This window comes from Dermacentor albipictus, chromosome 2 (genome assembly GCF_038994185.2).
Source record: "Dermacentor albipictus isolate Rhodes 1998 colony chromosome 2, USDA_Dalb.pri_finalv2, whole genome shotgun sequence".
Taxonomy (NCBI): domain Eukaryota; kingdom Metazoa; phylum Arthropoda; class Arachnida; order Ixodida; family Ixodidae; genus Dermacentor; species Dermacentor albipictus.
The window spans coordinates 166,694,471-166,716,754 of record NC_091822.1 but is presented as its reverse complement, the minus strand read 5'-3'; the positions used below and the strand labels follow the sequence as shown (position 1 = coordinate 166,716,754).

General features: G+C 45.1%; 1 protein-coding gene across 2 annotated transcripts; it reads left to right on the top strand.

Annotated features, from left to right (window-relative positions):
- The first annotated feature begins 3,697 nt into the window (after nucleotides 1-3,697).
- On the top strand, nucleotides 3,698-21,687 carry LOC135910688 (NECAP-like protein CG9132). Of its 2 annotated transcripts, none has more exons than XM_065442731.1 (7): nucleotides 3,698-3,856; nucleotides 12,768-12,868; nucleotides 14,468-14,572; nucleotides 16,104-16,185; nucleotides 16,337-16,448; nucleotides 20,022-20,386; nucleotides 20,953-21,687. In XM_065442731.1, exons 1-7 carry the CDS (start codon nucleotides 3,771-3,773, stop codon nucleotides 21,017-21,019), a joined length of 918 nt encoding a protein of 305 aa, XP_065298803.1. In that variant the 5' UTR covers nucleotides 3,698-3,770; the 3' UTR covers nucleotides 21,020-21,687. The 2 variants fall into 2 exon arrangements, with proteins under 2 accessions (XP_065298803.1, XP_065298802.1); XM_065442730.1 differs by having other exon boundaries at nucleotides 20,019-20,386.
- The last annotated feature ends 597 nt before the right edge of the window (nucleotides 21,688-22,284 follow it).

Below are 22,284 nucleotides of genomic sequence, written 5' to 3'. Positions count from 1 at the left end.
CCCAGTGGCACATTTGTTGTTACACAAGTTGGCGTCAAAGACGTCCATTGAAGAGCGGCACAACACAACTGTGATTGGGACATACCCAGTTGACCCAAGTTGGCATCAAAGAGGTTCACTGAAGACCAGCACGTGCCGAGTGGCCCATGTCCACTGCTCCAAGTCGGCGTCAAAGTATTTCTTCGAACAGCGGTAACTACACGGTCCCGCATCTACAGTGACCCACATGTCGACGTGAAAGAGGTTGGTTGAGGAGCGTCACGAACGTGCCAATGTAGTTCCATGGTCGCTCGATGGAAAGGCATACGTATGACTTTCCATCGATCGGGTGACCATGCATTGTACTTCGTAGCACATTGAGTTTATTCCTACAAATTTTTGTAGGCAACTCTGTGGTGGCAATTGAAAGTACATGGAGCAAGTTGCTGTTGCACCTCTTCACAAGTGGCACATTCATCCGTGGGGTATCGCTCAAGAACTGGGCGGTTTGCACAAAATGCGTAAATGAGGTTTAAAGAAAAAGTTGTACTGGGAAAAGATTTATTATTGCTTGGTGTTCAATTGAACGTGGAACGGTAATCATGCTAGATGCGAGCCGAAAAATAGATACTTATAATAAAATACTTGTTTAGGAAGGCAACCACTTGGTGTCAACAATGAAGCGTGTCATCGTTTTGCAAACATTCTGGTGGCTGTACCCAAACGTGGAAGCTGCAAAGGAAAGCAGGACAAGGGCGTTCATACTGAGGCCAAGCTTGCTTACAGGGGCCTCGGCCAACCTTCTTCTAGCAAAATTTCCGACAAGCAAGGAGAATATGGCCAATTATTTCCGGTTCACCCTTAGGGATTTCTACTAAATTGAGAAAGATGAAGTAAATAAGACGCGCGCTCTGCCCATAATTGAATTCGGCTGCGTATTATTTTCCGGTGGTCCCGCCTTTAAAATTAAACTTATTGTGCTTTTAGAACGAGAAGCTCTGCCCTTATGCCTTTGGCTACCTAGCTTCGTTGCCAACGCTGTTGTATATCAGAAAGCTCATATATCCACCCTAGATTAAAGGTTTCTCACGTTCACGGTTAAGACATCCACAAAAATGTTAAATTGTTCAAAGAGACGTAAACAATATGTAGTCATAACTGAACCGTCTGAGTTTTTTTTTTTTTTTTTTTTTACGTATCGTGGTCGCGATTACACAGTAGTCCTCAGATAACATTTGTGCAAGCACAGTTACGACACTTGAATGTGTCCATACGCCAAGTTTACCATTCGAATCATGCCTTTAGAGATTTCAAAATTGAGTTCGAGTGCACATTTCCAAATCATGCTAAACTGCTGCCTAGTAGACATTTAATTGATACACCCAAGCCAGCTTGCTAATAACAACATAATAGCTACTGACGCTTCTCTGTGCAATGAAAGGAGCGGGGATCTTCTCTGAATCTTTTCAACAGTCTCTTCGCCTCCCCGACTTTATACCCATATTTCAGGCAGAGTTATTAGCAATTGTACTATATAGCATTACGAAAATTTCCCCGAGATGCCTCATTAGCTGTTATTGTGACCGACTCGCTGTCTGTGTGCACAGCACCTACTGCATCCTCAAATTCAAGGATTCCGCGAACATTTTGTTCAATGATTACTTGCAAAGCAAGCTTACTTGCTTTGGATACCAAGACACCCTGGGTCGCACTTGAACGAAATGGTTGAACAACTCGCATGAGCATCTCTCACTGGCCCTGCCATCTCTGTTTTGAGGGCATCGCCTTATGTAATCACGCTGCTAGGTACAGAAATTTCTCCATATCGCAAAACGCCGCAAAATTCACTCTAACCCAGCCTTCTGAATTTCATCATCTTTGTCTCCCATGGAATAATATTGGTGTCCTTCAATACCATTTGAAGTTTCCTTTACGAAATTGAGATGCCGTATTCCACCTTGAAATTTTTACTTGCACGGAGCCCTGGCCTGGCCGTGTTCCCTCTGTTATTCTTCTAATAGATCTGAATCTATTGAGAATTTCATTCTCTCGTGCCGCCGATTTTTAAGACAAAGGAAACTCTTAGAAGTAACATTTCGACAACTTGTGCTAGCTATCGCTACGCTCGCCAACCATTCTCTCCCTCTTGGAGCATCTTCGCTTGGATTCAGCCAAAGGGATGACAAGTTTATTAGACACGAAAAGATTACGTCTTGCTGAATTTCTAAAAGTATCAATCATATCTATTATTTCATTTCTTGGCGTTATACTATTTTACCACAAAATTCTTGACAGTATGCTTTCTTTCTCAATTTTTTACGTTATCTTTCTTTCACCCACGCTTTGCTATACAAATTTTATTTTGTTATAAACCTAATAAAGGCACGTGAAACTGCCTGCTTCTCGGCCAATCACCAACAGTGAGTAAGAGCCACGTGTTTGGATACAAGAACAATATCCGCGCCGTCTTGTCGCTGTTTTAGCGACGCTATCGGACGTTGTGTTACATTTCATTATAATTTACGACTATACATATGACGTCTTAAAATTAGACAGATGTCCACTGAAGCGGTGCCGAATTAATGATGTAGCATAATTTTGGCACTTTGATTCGCGTAGTTGCTAAAGCAGCTGTCACATGGTGCATTTTTTATTCTAATCGAGCTTGATTTACTGGGTTCGACATTTATCAAAAGCAGTGCTGTTTATATACAGGGTTTCCCACATAACATGAGCCATGAATTTAAATATGAAAGGCGCGTCGGAAGCGAATTGAACCGAACGCATACTATTCGCAATAGCCAATAGTAACTGAGGCATTTTTTTGTTGTTTTCCCCATAACTCACCAATTAATTTAATTACCAACTCTTTAATTATTGGCTGAGGACCCCAAGTATGATACGCAGATTTGTAGAGCAGTTTCAGAAACCACTGATCGAGTTGTTTCCTTTACGACACGTCTCACGTAGTCGTTTTTTTCCGGCTTGCAAAGAAAGCCCGCGAAATATGAAAAGAAGCCACGTGACAGTGTTTGCGCAGTGGTATTGTGCTGCTCTCAAGCGTGCGTTCAGTGAACAAGGTGCTGCAGCATCGGCACGGCGTAGGCGAGCTGGTTCCCGGTTCTGCTCCCGGCGTTTCTGATCGAAAAATGCCTGCTCCTGAGGGGTACGTATGACGCGTGGCCTACATATTTCGGAGCCGGAGAGAAAACGCGCACTCGACTGCCACACAGATAACGACGTCACTACTGGCGCAGCCAATCGCGCGCCTCTTTCTCTCTCTCTCTCTCTCTTTTTCTTTATCGCCTGCTCATGGGGTGGCGCCGGAGGAGTTTTCGGCGTACAGGCGACAGACGGACAGACGGATGAATCGGCTATTATAGCCATATACAGCTTCGCTGTAAAACAGCACTATATACTGGCTCCACGAAACCTCATCAATGCAGAATGAGCCGGTCCGGCTTCAAAACGCCCGGTACATCATTTATTTATAATGTTTTGGTTGGCGTCAAACCAACTCTTTTCAAATTCAATTTATTGCCGACCAGACAACTATATGTCGGAATGTTCACTTACGTGCCCCGTCTGCTTTACACAAACGTAACTTTTCGTGTTTTGACACAGGCGAAGCAGCACAGAACAACAAGATTGAAAAAAACGCGCAAAAGCGCCGTTACTGAACGACCACACATGTGATTCATTGGGGTTCCCCGTTTGCCGATTTTCTCGTTTCGCATGGTACACATGTCGCGCCGCCAGGGGCCACTTCCGCCGCTGCAATCACCAACAGTATGGAAGACTACGAGAGCGTTTTGCTCGTTAAAAACGAAGTTTTCGTCTACAAAATACCACCGCGGACGACAAACAGAGGTTACAGGTCAGTTTCACAGATTAATTTGTTATGCACGTTCTTTGGTAGCGGACGCGGCGCGAGAACTAAGGGCGCGCTCTCGATACGCTCGTTGCGGATAGCTCCTGTGGGTGTTTTTTTTTTCTGCTTCGTGGACAGATGTATGCTCAGCAAGCAAACTACTCGTTGAACAGAAACGGCTGTTCGCTTTCACTCCTTGTCCTCGTATTGTGCGATTCAGAAAAAATGAATTAGCGTACTATCTTCTCACTGTTCACTCAAGTCCCGCGAGAGAAACGGACTGAAAGACGCACTGCTGGCGTTGCGTCGGGCATGCGGCATTGGCGTGTAGTGGTAGCCGCTCGCAAATTATTTTTCAGGAAAGAAACTCTTGGCTGACTTGTTTCCGTGTTGTGGCCCTTCCCTGTCCGTACAGCTCTGTGGCCTTGTGTTTCGCGATTCAGGCGGCTCCCGAACAAAGCCGCACGGTGGAAAGCGGCATACTGACATTTCCGATCCGCCCACCGGATGCATGTGTTTGTTTGTTTACTAAAAACAGTGGCGCTCTGCTGTGCATATACCTGCGCGTTCAGATCGCACTGTGAATAGTTCACGCCGGGTAAATTGCTTAGCGAGAACAGTGGATTGCAGAAACGGTTTAACATGCCGTACGTACCGGTGAATCTCGTAATCGCAATTGTGCTAATTCCTGCAGCCTTCGCAAGTGCCGCGGAAAGTGTGGGGAAAAAAAAATAAATTTCCGGAGCATGATTTTAATTATAAAGTGGGACTTTAAGACGCATTAGACAATTGCATCAATGTTTTAGACGATTAGTTATTATTAGACGATTATTTCAGACTCCAGTGTTTTAGCCATTACAGAATTAACGGAGACTGAAAAATTTGAAAGACACTGTTGCTGCTCTCGAGGCCAGCGTGCAAATGTCTGACAAATGCGACGGTGTACTTGCTGCCATTAAAGAGCAGGATACCAAATTGTCAGATGTGAAGTGGAAAGCTGATTCAACAGAAACAAGTTCCAGCACTAAAGAAATTCAAGATATAAAAGAAATCCTAATGAACTTGAACGGCATAATAGGAAGCTCAACCTAGAGCTTTACAGAATCCATGAGAGTGATCATGAGAACTTGTTGGAAAAGGTCAATACAGTTGCTGCCTCAATTCAGATGCTAGCTCTATCTAACAGGGAGTGATGTTATGGCAATACAGTGTCTACCTTCTAGGCCAGACAGGATACCAGGCATCATTGTACACTTCTCGCGACAATCGGTTCGGGCTATCTGGCTACATGGCCATAAGAAGCTAAGGGATGCCAAATCCGATGTGATGATTTGGGCGAGCTTGACTAAGCAAACTCGGGCCCTGTTCTGGGAGGCAAAGCAATGGGCACATGAGAAAAACATCTATTTTCTATGGTGTGCAAACATTGAAGTTCTGATGAGACGCGAGGTTGGTTCTCCTGTCACTCTCGTCTAGAGTAAGGAAGATTTCCCAAGCACATCTTGAGGTGCCTGTCGCATTTATACCCATCTTTCTTTCCTGAACCATGTTCATTTTACCAACAGAATTGCATAAACATACTGCGTACAGATATTTGCCTGGCATAAAATTTTTGCACTTAAATTGCCAATCTGCCATAAACAAATATTTGCCTCTAGATTCCTTATTTTCACTGCTTGATTTTCAGTTTGACATAATAATGTTAACCGAAACTTGGTACATGAATTATCACAATCCATTTTCTCTGCCTGGTTATAATGTTTGCTGTGTAAATCGTTCCTACAGTTCTGATAGTGGTGTTTGCTTCCTTGTAAAAGAAACTTTTTGCTGTGAACTCCTAACAGAATGTTTTCTGTTCAGAACCTGATTGCGAGATGCTGACAGCTGTCCTAAACAATTATGTCATCTCAGCTGTATATTCCCCCCCCCCCCCCCCGGAAATATTTCAAAATTTCTGACTTGTCTAGAAAATTTTTTTAACCATTTGGTGTATAGATATGTAATTGTTTGTGTGGGCGATACTAATATTGACATGCTAACAAAACTTCTAAACATGAGATGATATGTTTGTTTGATAGCTTTGGGGACTACTCAACACAATTAATATGCTAACAAGAGTTACTGCCAATTCATCTACACTAATTGATGTCTTTCTCACGAATGTTAACTCTGAGGATGTTAGAGCACGAACCACTCATGTGATATTATTGATAACCTACCTATATTTCTAGTTACTAAGCAACAAATAAAAAAGAAACGATTCTCTATATCCAATGCGTTCTGTAACATCCCCTAAATTTCCGTTTACAAAAGCTAGATTTATACGGTGTAGGTGGTGTCACCTTAGATATCTTTAGCTCACTGTTTAAGCGAAAGGAAACAATATGTATATTGTAAGCATTTATGCGGACTTCATCTTCATCTGTACAAAGTCATCATCAATCATCGGCTCGTGTTCGTTTTTGCGTCGGCGCCATTTTTCCTTCTTGGAATAAAGCGTCGTCTCAACCGTAGTATTTCAAGTGGTGGAGGCGCTTTAAGATCCCTTCGACCTCAATCCACTTCAAGATCTCTCCTGGAGCTACGTTCGGGACGCCGCTTACGCCAAGAGGCCGCCATGTCGCAAGACCAGACCGCAGCATCCACCATCTCGGTTCAAGTTCCAGCCACCTCCAATCCCAGCCCTGCCAACAACCGGTATCGCGACCCTGAAATCTTCTCTGGCCTTCCTGGTGAGGACGTTGAAGACTGGCTCGACAACTACGATCGTGTCAGCGAATACAACAACTGGAACGAGACATCGCGGTTAACCAACGTGCCATTTTACGTCTCTCAAGTAGCCAAGACATGGTTCCTGAATCATGAGAGAGACTTCCGTGATTGGTCGTCTTTCAGGGAGCAGCTACGGCGGATTTTCGGCACGCCCACGGTTCGTTCGGAAGTTGCGAAAAAGAGGCTGTCTGAGCGCGTCCAGCATTATGGCGAATCGTATACCTCGTACATTGAGGACATCCTCGCGCTCTGCCGCCGTGTCGACAGTGCCATGGCAGAACCTGATCGCGTGCGACACCTTCTTAAGGGTATCGGATCTACTGCCTTCAACGCACTCGCCGCTCAAAACCCTTCGACGGTGTCGGACGTCGTCTCCGTCTGTCAGCGCCTCGACGCCCTGCAGTCAATCCGCTTGCAACCGGACTTTTCCGACAACTCCCTGGCAAACAGTCTTGAGCTCCGGTCTATCATTCGAGCCATAATTCGTGAGGAATTGCAAGCGCATGGCTCAACCCCTTGCAGCAGCGCTCCCGTCCAACCTGCTTCTACTGACCTGCGCGGTATTATTAAGGAGGAATTGGCCTCCCTGCATAACGCCCAGCATACCAACGCTTCTCCTTGCCCACAACCGGCTTCTTACGCCCAGATTGCTGCAATGCCAGCCGCGCCGCCTCCAATTACACCATCTGCGCCTGTTCACGATCACCTGGCACCCTTAGTCACCCGAGCTCCGAACCCGCCTTACTACTCTGCCTGGCGTTCGTCGAGGCCTACCTGCTACTACTGCGGCTTTCGAGGACATATCTCCCGGTTTTGCCGACGCCGCCAGCAAGACGAACGTCGTGGTTACGCGGCCTTTGAACGCGATGAGCCACCTCCTCGCGTTTACCGCACTTATGACGATAATCCTCCCGTTCGCCGATCTCCATCTCCGGCCGACTTCTCCAACACCGCACTCAACACACGTGCCTCGAGACGCCGCTCCCCATCGCCGCTCCGACGTTCTGTTTCGCCACTTCGACCTGTCTCCCAACTCCATGTCCAGCGACCGGAAAACTAACCAGTGCAGTTTTTGGAGGGAAAACTGCATCACCGCGAAGTGCTCCAAGTCCTCCTGAACGTCCTTCGAACATGTTATTGGTGTCTGTGGAGGGTGTGCCTTTGTTAGCTCTGATTGACACGGGAGCTACTATATCTGTTATGCGTGCCGACCTGTGCTCTCGTCTGCGGAAAGTGAAGACGCCTTATACTGGATCATCCCTGATTGGGGCTAATGGAGCAATAATTCGACCATCAGCCCAATGTACAGCACGCGTCTTCATTGATGGTATCTGTCATCACATTAAGTTCGCGATTTTATTCCCGTGCGCTCATGAACTAATTTTGGGTTGGGACTTTCTCTCGTCAGCGTCCGCTTTAATCTCTTGCCGTCAACGTGTAGTCCATATGAGCGAGACAGTTCATTGCGGCGGGAGTACCGATGAGCCACGACTGCGCTTTCTCACTGCTGCCGATTCTGTGCTGCCTCTCCCGGCCACGAGCAAGTCATAAGTCTCTCTTCTACGGACATCACCAATGGCGACGTGTTCATCACTCCTTACGGTCGCTGTCTTGCCCGTGGGATTGTCTTCGCTTCCTGCATGGTGCGGTTCAAAGAAAGCTCTGCCTTAATCATCGCTTTAAATGCGACCTCTGAGACAATCCTCCTACCTCAAGGCTCCGCAGTGACCTGTTATGTGGATACCCAACCAGTCTCCCTGCTTCCTCTTGCCCCCTCGCCAGCTCTTCCTCAACAGGACAAATCTGCTTCATCTGCCCTTACTTCCGTGATAAGCCCTGACCTTACTGCTGCTCAACATGAAGCGTTGCTAAAATTGCTTACGAAGCACCAGGCCTCCTTCGATATGGATACTTCGTCCCTCGGACAGACTTCCGTTGCCTTCCATCGTATCGACACCGATGGCCAGACTATTGTACGCCGTCGTCCCTACCGAGTCTCTTTGGCCGAACGCAAAATCATCGAGGAGAACGTCGCCGATATGCTGAAAAGAAACGTCATACGTCCCTCCGCCAGTGCTTGGTCATCACCCGTCGTTTTGGTGCAGAAGAAGGATGGATCGGTACGATTTTGTGTTGACTACCGTGCGCTAAACAAGATCACCCGTAAGGATGTATATCCGATGCCCCGTATCGATGACGCCCTTGATTCGTTGCAAGGCGCGCAATATTTCTCCAGCCTTGATCTTCGCTCTGGATATTGGCAAATCCCAATGCACGAAGCGGACAAAGAAAAGACCGCCTTTTCTACTCCGGATGGTCTTTATGAGTTTAATGTAATGCCTTTCGGTCTATGCAATGCTCCCGCCACATTTGAAAGAATGATCGACACGGTTCTTCGCGGCCTCAAGTGGAAAACTTGTCTATGTTACCTCGACGACATCGTCGTGTTTTCCTCGACTTTCACTGACCATCTGCAACGCTTAGATGAAGTGCTCACATGCCTTTCTAATGCCGGACTTCAACTAAACACGAGGAAGTGCCGTTTCGCTAGCACAATGATTAAAGTCCTGGGTCATCTCGTTAGCAAAGACGGCATCCAGCCCGATCCGGATAAAATTTCCGCGGTGCTCAACTTTCCACGTCCACTTCGTGCAAAAGAACTGCGCAGCTTCATTGGACTCGCCTCATACTTTCGACGTTTTATCCGGAACTTTGCCAGCATTGCCTCGCCCCTCCACAAGCTCCTTGCTAGTTCCAGTTCCTTCGATTGGAACGATCAGTGTGAAGCCGCGTTCCAAGAACTCAAGCGCGCACTAACATCCCCACCTGTTCTTTGTCATTTTGATGACAAGGCGCCCACATTAGTGCATACTGACGCCAGCGGTCACGGAATTGGTGCCGTACTGCTGCAGCGCGACCACGAATTTTGCGAAAAGGTTGTTGCATATGCAAGCCGCACTCTCACTTCCGCGGAAAAGAAGTACTCGATAACCGAACAAGAGTGTTTGGCTGTTGTCTGGTCCATTCAGAAATTTCGTCCATACCTCCACGGTCGACATTTCACGGTTGTGACCGACCACCATGCCCTATGTTGGTTGTCGAAGATCAAAAACTTGTCCGGGCGCCTTGGTCGCTGGATACTCCGATTGCAAGCATATGATTTCAATGTCATATATAAGTCCGGACGGAAGCACCAAGATGCCGATGCTCTTTCACGATGCCCATTACCACCATCATCGGGGCACATCACATCACCTTGTCAAATTGGCTGCACGGAGGACGCTTCGTCTCTTACACCGATTTCTTCCTTGACTTCACCAAACCGCCTTTCAGTGCTTTCCACTCACCAGCGCGCCGATTCCTATTGCCATAGTATCATCAATCGCCTTAGCGGTGTTTCATCTCCTCCCAATGCCAGGCTACGGAAACAACTCAAACTGTTCAAGTTTGAAGACGACGTGCTCTACCGGTACATTTTTCACCCAGAAGGCCATCGATGGGCTCCCGTTCTACCGCGCTCTCTTCGCGCTGCAGTTCTGCAGGCCTCGCACGATGACCCAACGTCAGGCCACTTGGGTTACAACAAAACACACGAGCGCATACGCAGCCGATTCTATTGGCCAGGCCTTTCCACGAGCATAGCTAAATATGTTGCCTCGTGCACGCTTTGCCAACACCGTAAGCGACCTACTACTGCTCCGGTCGGGACCCTACAACCACTTCCTTGTCCAGCACAACCCTTCTCTGTCGTCGGCATTGACCTTTTCGGGCCACTCCCACCTACTCCAGACGGCAACCGATGGATCGTCACTGCTGTTGACCATTTGACCCGGTACGCTGAAACAGCCTCAATACGCTCAGGAGCTGCCTCAGAAGTAGCGGCCTTCTTCTTGCAGGCTGTCTACTTACGTCACGGGGCGCCTCACGTTCTTTTGAGCGACCGAGGCAAGGCATTCCTTTCAAGCACTCTTAATCAAGTTCTGCAAGCGTCCAACACCGTGCACAAGACAACGTCTAGCTACCACCCTCAAACCAACGGCCTAACAGAGCGATTTCATCGCACGCTGTGTGACATGCTATCCATGTATATTCAACCTGATCATCGTAACTGGGATGCGATTCTCCCATTTGTAACATTTGCGTACAACACGTCTGTTCAACGGACCACCGGATACTCTCCGTTTTTCTTAGTATACGGCCGCCACCCAACCTCATCACTCGACGTTTCTTTCTTCTCTGGCCCCGTCAATGCTTCACCATTCATTTGCGACCAGTTTGTGTCTCGTCTTGCCCAATGTCGTCATCGCGCCCGTATGAACACTGCAGCCAGCCAAGACGATCGCAAACATCGGTACGATGCCTCTCGTCACGCCGTTTCCTACCGCCCTGGTGACGATGTGCTCCTATGGACCCCTGCGCGAACACCCGGTTTATGTGAGAAGCTTGAGTCTCGATATCTTGGCCCCTACAAAGTCATCGAGCAGACCTCGCCGGTGAACTATCGCGTTACACCTGTTGAGTCCCCAACCGACCGACGCTGCCGCGGAACAGAGATCGTGCACGTTTCTCGCCTGAAGCCCTTTCATATCCGTTCCACTGTCTAATGTGCGGCCAGGCTGGCCGCTTCCGTCCACGGGGGAAATTAGTGTAAGCATTTATGCGGACTTCATCTTCATCTGTACAAAGTCATCATCAATCATCGGCTCGTGTTCGTTTTTGCGTCGGCGCCATTTTTCCTTCTTGGAATAAAGCGTCGTCTCAACCGTAGTATTTCAATATATAAATATTTTGCTTCGACCATTAAATCAAGCTTTCACAATGTTCCCCAGGGCAGTATATTAGGCCCTTTTCTTTTCAATTTATATATAAACGATATTGTAAACATAGGTTGTTCAGCAAAATTTATTGTTTATGCTGATGATACGAGGGTACTTTTCGCACATGAAGACATTCAGCAGTTAATTCAAAGAGGCTTTAGGTGTCATATTTTCAAATAACATGTCATGGGACACACAAGTAGAGCAGGTGGTAACAAAAATGGCATGTGTACCTGGTATAATTTATTGCAACCATTATCTACTTCTTTTGAAAACAACAGTTATTTATCTACCATTCATTGTTTTTATCCATGCTCACTACTGTTTTCTAGTATGGGGTGACACAATACAAAAAAACATTGATAAACTTACAAGATATCAAAATAGATTTCATAATATTGATGCTAAAGAAGAGTCTAATCATTCTGTTAGTTATATACAAGAAAAATATAAGTTAATAGGTATGCAGGATCTTTACAATTATAATATTCGTAAGGTGATAAAAAAGGAACTTAAACAAAGAACAACAATTTCTGAACTGGCCAACCTAAAGCCTGCTGGAAGTGAATATGATGTACGCCAGCATAATTGCTAGTCAGTGCCTCAATCACGCGCTATATATTGTAACCAGATTCTATGCAATGTTTTTCCAAAGATGTTAAATTATCTTATTGGCATTGATGTGAACATAGAAAATATGACTTCAAAAGATGTTATAGCATTGTTTTTATAATCTTAGTGGTAATTTATAGCAGCCATTCATTATAAGTGTGATTTATCGAATTGTATGCCAGTAATCCAAATCTGTCTTTTCAACATGCATGTATGTTTTACCTTCTATATTTTTTCATGCTTGAGCAATAACTATTGTGACCTGTTAAACTTTATGCTTTACAATAATTCTGAATTATTGTTGTTCCAATAGTTACCCTATCTCACGTTTGATATCTTATCTTTACTATTAGACGTCACTGCTTTGTGTCCCTTTTGTAGGTACTGGGAGCTAGTAGAGCTGCTTTTATGCAGCTTTTACTTTTGTCATCCTGCATCTACAAGACATGATGATAAAGATTCAATTCAATTTTATTGTGTACGTTCACTTCACCCTCTGTTAATAAGTGCTATGAGTGTAAAGTTAAGAACGTAGGGTCAGTATGTTGACCCGACTTCTGTGCAGTGTACTCTGTTTAACGTGAAGTACGCCATATGCTTTCAAGCTCAGCGCATGTTCTAAGGAGGCAGAGTTTCTATTATAGTGAATGACTAAACGGGAGCTTGGATTTTGCTTGAAGCCAAGTGTTGCATATTACGTGCTTCCTTTTGTGCAGGGCTGCCGACTGGAAGCTTGACGCTCCAGAATGGAAAGGGCGTATGAGGCTGGTCACAAAGGGCAAGGAGTGCTTTCTGAAACTCGAGGACAAGATTTCGGGTAAGCATTCCCGACTGTTCGTCAAGAAGGCTCGTTATTGAATAAGTCAACTACGGTCTAATGAATGCAAGATAATACTTTTCGAAGCGGGCAAGATGGGCAGTAAACTTGAAGTTGCCTTATTGTAGTTCAAAGCCTGGCAGATGCCCACATATATGTGCATGCATGCAGCAGTCAACCACACATCTGCCAAGAACTGGAATTTGTTCCAGAAAAAGTAATCCATGCTTGCTTTCTTATTATAAAAAACTCTCCAGCAGTCCCTTTCTTTATATTGTTTTATTCGCTTTCACTTTTGCGTCCTGTGTAACTCTAATCTCATGAAACTTGTTGTGTTTATGCCCTTCACATTTGGGCCATGTTACACTAGATAGCACACTGCTAATCAAAGCCTAACTGCTGTGTTATCAGCTTAGCTTGTTAATTCAAATACAGCAGGCTTCAGATACAGTTTAGTGGCTTTATATATTAGAATTCTGCAGATAAGTCAAGACACTTGCTTATGTCATTTCAACAGAGCTGAGATGGGAACTTTTCCCTCCTTGAATAGTATGGCTTAGTAAGCTGCCCAGTAGTCTATTCATTTATAATATTGCAGTTATGACTCATTCCACCAGAATTACTGCGGTAATTAACCAAGGAAATAAGCTTCACGGTGTGGTTTTCACTAGCAATCAGTCTCACACCCTTATTCGTTAGTAGGCTTCACCTTGAAGCCTATTAATTAATAATTATTATTCCACTGAGTGTAGCACAGTGCAGCCCTTGAATTGGGGAAGACAAATGCGCATTGAATGCTCTTCAGTGATTTGTATGATGAGGAATAACTTGAGAAATGCGCCTTCACTCCTGTTCATTCCATTAAATGGCGAGAGAATCGGGCTACAAAAATTTTCTTTCGGGAATGTCTGTGGCATGCCATTGAAGTACGGTGATCACTTCAGCCGAGTTGAGTGGAAAAAAGTTTTGCCAGTTGCACCTCTTTTGACTGAGGGTGTGGCGCTGAACTCGTTATGTCAGGAAAGCATGTAGAGCTCTCTATGTAGTGCGGCTGCTTTTGGGGGCCATGCCCACAATCTAAGGGTGTGATGCGAACTTGTTGGTGTGCCATCTTGAAAATCTAGTGTAGCGCTAGCAAGATGGAGACATGAGAAAAACACAGGAACACACGGGCACGTTGCCAGCTTCTGACATCTATTTCCAGGCATCATGTCGTATATATATATATATATACTCTTGGCCCAGCATGCCTTAGAACGCGTATATAAACACCTGCACAATGACAGAAAGCCACATGGGAATGCTGAAAGCCACTGCATAATTGATTGTCAATTGGCATTCCCAATTACAGTTGTGATTTGTACTACACTATGCCGTGACAGACTTCCGTTTCACATCACTTTCTTTCTTTGAGCAATGTGATGTGACTGATGGAAAAGTGAGCATGTCTCAAATTCTTGTTGAACTGTATATATCATGATGAATTTTCTGCAAGGCATTATGTATTGCAAGGACGGAAGATTGTGAAGAAGTTCACATTCAGCTGCTGTTTTGGGTAATGGTCTTGTTTCATAATGCATAAAAAAAATTGTCTTGCAGGTGAATTGTTTGCCAAATGCCCAATCGACAAGTACCCGGGTATTGCAGTTGAGGCTGTAATGGATTCAAGCCGCTACTTTGTCATTAGACTGCAAGATGACAATGGTATGTCACTTTCTTTGTATGCATTGGAAAGACTGTTCTACAGCAGCATTCGTTGATCATCAATTGCTGCCGCTGTCACCCACAGTGCTGTGGCATATTGAAAGTTGGAAGAAACACTGCTGTTTATATTGCACCTAAAATTTATAGGATTCTTATATGGTACATTTAAAAAAATGCATGTTAATTTTTACAGTTGTGGAAAAATGTGAACCGGCAGAATGACCGTACTGTTTTTCGCATGGGCAGAGTTGTTGCATGATAGACGCATGCTTCGCTTTGTGATTGACGTCCTGTATCTTAAACCTTCCTCTTGTGCATTATTTCAGTGTTAGTTTTCGTGTTCAAATTCATACACAGATATCAAATCAACACTCGCATGGTACTTTGCAAGTGTAACAGTGGTGAAAATGATGTTAAGGGCTAAAGCTTTGCATTCAGTATTGGTCTATGAGCAAAGAGTGTTGACCACTATATTACTACTGTCACCTTTTGATGCTTAGCATTATCATGCCACTTACCATCATTAATTACACACTTAGAGTGTATATTCATATCTAGCCGCCTTCAGTAGCTATCATCTTGGTATTGTACTTAAAATAGGACTGACACAAATTTTTACTCTTTGATAGCTAATGACTCCATAATCAAGGTTTGACACTTAAATTCCTTGAATGTGCAACAAATGATGAATTAATCTGACAAACTTAAGAAGCGCACCAAATTTCTTGGAGTAGGGTTTGTTCACAAGGGCAAAGTCTATGTCATGAAAATTTGGGGGTCGAGGAGTCGCATGGTATCACTGATGTGTGATCTGGTGCATTAGTCGAAGCCTCATTGTAGTCGCCTTGTCAAAAGGTGCAGATGACAGGATAATAGGGGGGAAAGAAGGTGAAAAGGCTAATAGGGACTGCACATTCTAACAGAAGTGACAGCAGGGAAGCAAGCTTAGTATCTTGCATGGAATGCAAAGAAGTGCAGAGTGAAAGAGGAAAAAGTTATTTATACGCTGTGCATCCAGCTTTCGGCGAGATGTGGTCATTGTGTGGTTTTCGACAACTAGACCAGGCTCACCATTGCACACGTCAGCAGTTCATGACCGTGACCCTGATTTTCATGATATCCAGAGATGTCTTGTAAGCAAGCCTTATGCCAAGGAGCCGTACTCTATTTGACGTGCATTTTGAAATGGTCACTTTAAAAGAGGGTAATTAATAATTTTCTGTGCATTCCAGGAATTCTAGCATGACATGATAGTGATGGTGACGACAGTTATATGATAAAATAAGAAAGGAGAATTTCAAAAATTTTGTCAGTACCTCCTTAAGGACTTCATTACAGTTTGTTGTACCTTACTGTGGCATACCTGAGTGTGCGACATGTATTGCTCTTGCTTGACTCGGCCTTCCACTTGTAGACTTCTGTCGTGCTTGCTTTAAGAAATGAGCATATCACATTTACTGCGAGGTCCTTGTTATGCATCGTGTTTGCTGTGCTGTTGCGCACTCTCATGCTATAATCTCTTTCATCATAGGTCGTGCAGCGTTCATTGGAATCGGATTTGCAGACCGGGGTGACTCGTTCGACTTGAATGTTGCTCTACAAGACCATTTCAAGTGCGTAATCCTTTACCTGTTGTTTGGAAATTTCTTTACTGCTTGTCACACATAGGTGGTACATTGTTTCCCAATCCCATAGCTAAGAGTGTTCCTATTGGGTGTCCACTGCAGCATGCTTGTATTTAAGTAATACTATTGTGTCATTTAGGTGGCTTGAGAAGAGTGAGGAGTTGGAGAAAGGTGCTACTGATCCCAGTCAGCCACATTTGGACCTCAGTTTCAAGGAAGGCCAAACAATCAAGATCAACATGAACATTGGCGTAAGTTGTGTGTACCTCCATTATTTAAAGAGGCTGCCTATGGCTGCCATCATGAGTAGGTGATGTCTTCTTTAGCTACGAGATAGTGCCACCATAATATGGGTTCTGGTGTTCAGTGAATTTGTGACGTTTTTGCCACGGAGATCAGTTTTCACGCCTCACTCGTGGTGGTCTGGCATCTCACAGGAGTACCGTCCACTGCAGGTTTGCGCACTGCAGGGTGGGCACCGAGCGCTGCACAAGCAAGAAATCACAGTATTGCCCTAAGTTAATGGAAACAGTTTGTCTCCGACGGCACCCAGCACTGCTCGAATGCCTGTTCCGGTGCGCTAATCAAAGGGGCTCCCGCAACGAAGGCAAAAGATACAGAAAAAGGTGCCACTAGCATATCGTTGCAAGAGAATGGCTTCCCATGACATGCCGTTAAGGAAAAGTGTCCCCGCAGCTGTGCTGCTTGCTCTCGCGATAACCACTAGGCTAACTCGTGAAAGCCAGGGCAACCTCCGTCTGCTTGCGCCTCCGATAAGTGTGGCTCAGTGTAGTTAATATGACTACTCTCGAGCACTAGGTTCCACTCTTCGGCTTAGCGTTTGGAAAAGGAGCAACACAAGCTACGCAGTAGGTGCAAAGCACTGCAAACAAGCTCAAGTTCCAACGGTGCACAAGAAAAGACGCCGGCGGACAGGAGGCGAAAACGTGTGCATACTGAGTAGTGTTCCAGGGAGGTCTTCCCTGCGCTTGCTCTGCTGATTGCGCATCTAGCACCGCAGCCAGCAGTACACCAAGTATCATCGCCGCAAACCAGTCCTTGGGAAAAGCCACTCCCAACAGCTGTGGCGGGTGGAAAGTGGGACATCTAGGGATGGCAGAACAGGCAAAATGCCCGCTCAATGGCGCCGGGCGCACCTCCAGGCACTTTATGCTTAATCTCGACTGTATGTGCAATGTCGGCTGCCGCAGTAATCTCCCACATGTACATAGGAACACATAGTGGAAATGGTGCAAATACAGGAAAAAGGAAGTGATGTGTCATCTCGGAAGGCAATGTCAAAGTGCCCACACAAGTTGCACATGTCCTTGAGCATGGGGTAAATGCTGTGTTATTGTTGCAGCACCTGAGCCATGCCATGGTGCTTGTTCCTTCCACATTATAAATCGTCGGCAGCTACCAGCGGCTCTGCAGACGCAACAAGAAGAAATTGTAAAACTTACATTGGAATAGGAAAAACATAACGGTAGTGTAAACAACATTATTACAGAAAAATAATGAATCCATTTTTTGGATAAGAACTGAAGAAAGAATTCCTGAAAAGTGTTGCAAACAACCCCATTATAATAAAACAGCCCTTTGTAAATCTAGGGGCATAAAACTTGTTTCTTGTGTTACATTCATGTGTCAATTATTTTTAGGCGTTGTAATGTGTTCCTGGCCACAGTCATTTATGCATATTGATTGCAGGTGCCATTATTAGGCGAGGCACTGCTCGTAGTTGACAAAAGAAACGTGGCCCAAATAAATGCCTACAGAAAAGCTGTTTGCCAATCACCTGATCACAGGCTATGCACATGGAACGTCTTCTGTTGTGGTCCTGCTATCAATCTTCGCATTTAATAGGCATGCAGCCCCTCGCACATTACGGTAAATGCACGTTGCCTTTGTGCCTTTCAAAATTAGCTTTGACATCGAAGTGATTACATAAAATATTCATACCGGATACAAAGTCGACTGCATGCAGACCTACTGCATAGACTCGTGTAAGGGCGACACTTTTTCACAATTTTGGTGAGGTGTGACCCTTACATGGGACTGAATTTTTTCGGCAAAATGGTTCCGGTGTAGCCTTGACTTATGCACACCCGCACATTCCTGGATGTACCATTAGAGGTCAACGCGCTGCTCTCGTCATCGAGTAGTGGCATGCCGAAGTATGCAGCAAGCTAAAGTTTGCCAATGCACGCACACGGCATCGGGGTACCGAACGTGATCGCTTCTCCGTTGAAATTTTTTCCCCTAATTTTGGGCTGCCAATTTGGGCGGGTGCCCCTTACTTGAGTCTATACGGTACATGGAAGTGGTTTAAGCATATTCTTACCGTCCGGGTTCATGAAAATTGACACCGATTTTATCTAGACTGTTGTGTTGGAATGGACGATGAACAGCACCCATGAAATGTGTTTTGAATAGCATGGCATGCAAATCCAGGACTTAGCATGGGTATGCCAACCTTGAACACAATGCTACATCTTCTTCTTTGTTTAAGCAAAGGAATGCAGTTTTTACACGACACATGAAAAGATGTTTACCCACATTGCATGAGATGTTGCCTTCAGCATTAACTCTTTACTGCACAATATTTTGTTTCCTCAAAATATTTTTCATGGAGTTGTAGGGAAGGATAACAGTAGCCGTACTCCCATGGAAACTAACTTTAGCGAATTTCTGTGGTTTGAATTTGCAGAAAAAGGGTATGTTGCGTATTTGCAACAACGTGCAAATAAAGAAGGAGTTGAAGGTGAAAGATACACTTAGTGCGATTCATGCTCGGATGTTTATTTGCACGTGACAATCATTGGTGCACCTGTAATTTAGTGTGGAACAAAAAGAAGCAATTGTACTTGCTTGTGCACCACAGGTGGTTCCCACATTTCGTGCAGTACGTGGTGCAGATACCCGTGCAGCCAGGAAGCAATGCAGAGTTTTGCGTTATAGTCAAAGTTTAGAACACAGAAGCACAGACGCACGGCTGTGCCCGTGACTACGCAACACAGCAGCGTGTGGATGCACCGCATCCTTTAGAAAAAAAAAAAAATCGTCCAGAAAACATTTTGCACACCTATTGCATCGAAACGGATTTACACTCATGGTTGTCGTCACTCCTGGAAAGGTCGCTGCGTTCACTATCAGGAGGAATTGCTGGCCATAATAGCGTTTGGGAGCCATTTCACGTTTCCGAAGAAAATAAACCATGTACATGTTGTTGCATTTGCACAACATAGCAGTGTTCCGTCACCAGTAACAATGTATTCCGAGATAATGTTTTTTTTTTAATCTACAGAGTCGGGAGGATGTGGAGCTTAGCGTATGATTTTTTTGAGGCTTTGTCTTATGGAGAAATACATTTACAAGTGGCAAAACTTATCCGTATCACTGCTCACAGGCGCGCGCCGCCTCCGCCATGTTTGTTTTGGTAGAAGATGTGAAGGATGAGCACAAATGATAGCACAAAGGGGCATGTTTTGTAGACGAATGCTGCGGAAATGCAACAACGTGTACAGGCAGCTTTAAACGGACTTTGCTTCTGTGTTTAACGCCGTTCATCGGAATGTTGCGTAAATGCAACAAGGTGCAGTAAAGGCTTAAACCACAATACGGGAAAAAAAAAAAGTTTTTGACCTTCGTAACATGCCCATAGTTAATAAGATTCAACTTGAATTGGCGAATATGTGCTTCAGCTCTTTTCGAGCAGGTCTTAGGATGATTATATATCCAAATTTCCGTAATACGCGATTTCTTACAGTAAGAGCCAAATACTCTTAAGCTAATCACGTCGTCCTTCTTGCAATGCCTAGCAGAAGTCTGGCTCGGGCAAGAGCAAACCCAGGGCTGCTGCCTCCGGCAGTGGCTTGCTCCCGCCGCCACCGGGAGGCGTCAAGCTGCCTCCGCCGACCTCGCAGCTCAGCAGTGGTTTCCGACCACCTCCGTCGAGTCCGGCCACGGCTCAGACGCCCGAGGGCAACGGAAACTCGTCCTCGCCCTCCTCCATGCCTGCAACGGTCAGAGCTGGAGCAGTGGCGAACCTGTTGGACCTGAGCCCTCCAAAGGAAGCTCCCCCTTCGCTTTTGCCTGGTGATGGTCCAGCTGGCAACACGACATCGGTAGCACCGGCAGCAGCCACTTCCGTTGACCCCTGGGGTGACTTTGCCAGTGCTCCCGTTGTGTAAGTAAGCTGTTTCTAAATGGCCGATTTAAATGGCATGACAAGATAAAGACAAAGGAGGGGGTAACTGACTGGACATATGCTGCCCCCCCCCCCCGTATCCTTTTTTTTTTCTCTTCTTTTTTTCACTCCTCTTGTCAAGCTACCTAAATCAGCTATAACTGAACTCGGCCCAGATTATACCAGTCCACATTAATTATACCAATCCACATTATTTTCTCACTTGCTGTCGAATAAAACTGATGTGCATATTTTTCAGCAATGCTTGCAGTGGTGGCATATTGTTTCACGATGTAATTAGGCCTGAACTTATAGACATTCATTATTGCAGACAAACCCTATTGCAACAAAATTGCATCCAACATGAAGACACTTTTGTTACATCCAATATTATAAGCATACATTTGTTATGCACTTATACGAGCTAGAAACATCCTATATTAGCTACTTTACATCCGATAATTCGCTATACGCATTTGTTGAGGTTTGACTGTGTCACCACATAGTGCATACTTACGCTGCAGTTCTGCCAGCGACGTGTTAACGACGCTTCACTCATTTTTCAGACCACCAGACAGTAGCAGCACACCATCACAGCAGTCTTCGAATCAAGAGGCCTGGATTCAATTCTGAGCCATCCCCAACACCTCCTGCAGGCACCCTCCAGTGAATGCGAAAGAAGGCGCAGTTGCGAGGCACATTCCATTTTCCTTCCCGTCTTCTCCATGTTTCCTTCCTTCCAACATTTCCCGTTTCAAGTGTTCAGCTAAGACTGTAAAGAAAGAAAAAAAAAACCACTACCCCATCCATCTGTGGATGGTTGTTTCTTGTACATAAGTTATAAATATTTATAATATATATATATATGTATACATTGTGGAGTACACACAACTCGCGCGCTGCTTATTAGCTTTTGCTTTTCCTTGAAGTCTAGATATAGGAGTTATTTTCTTACTCTTATTGTTAGAAAAAAAGGAAATGTGATACTACATCTGGCCAGATGGGCTGTGGAAAGCTTAGCTCGTGCCCAGATGGTGCAGTCTTCTTTCATTTCTTTGTTTTGGAAAGAGGGGTCTTCACTCTGAAAAAGTTTGTTCATTGTTTCTCCCCTGTGCTTAAAAAGAAAAGTGTCCTCTGTACTTAGATAGGTGTGCCGCGTGTTAGACGACGGAATTCATGTTCGTGCCTGGCCTAGGAAGAACCAACGTTACTGCTTAGAGAGGAAACCTGGTTTTTGCGTGGATGTCGTGCATGTAAGTGGCGGCACAAATGCAACGAAAGTAAATGTTTGCAAACGAGAAGTTGTGTCATTACTTTGAAGGTTTTCTTCGGGGTTCTGAAACCACAGACTGGCATCACAGAAGATAACATCTGAAACACTGAAAAAAACAAAATGCACACTTGCATGCAATACGAAAATGATCACTCTAGGATTAACTGAGCTGGTTCAAAGCGTCTCCTTGCCCGTGCTCTGTTGGGCAATGGGGTACGTTCTGCTTTTGAGTATGGGACTGGGGTTCGATTCCCTTGCTCAGTGGCCACATTCCGACGGGGGCTGACACTTGTGTACCGAGCATTGGATTTGCTAAAGAACCCCAGGTGGCTGGCTGAAGTTGATCCAGAACCCTCCACTGCAGCTTCTCTCATATCTCTTCTGTTACATCGGGACAATTAATCCGGGAAACTGGTGCAGAGTGGTCAATAAAGTGCCTCGAACAAGCTTATTTTTGTGAGGAGTTGTGATGCGAACACAATTGCACAACTTCATGGTGTGTGTTGGTGTACAAGCTGCACCATAACTTTAGCAGGCTACAAAATCGTCTTTTTTGAAAAAGCTCTCAACCCATCTCTGCTTTGTGACGCCATAGCTGTAGGTTTACAACAGTGTTTTGTATTTT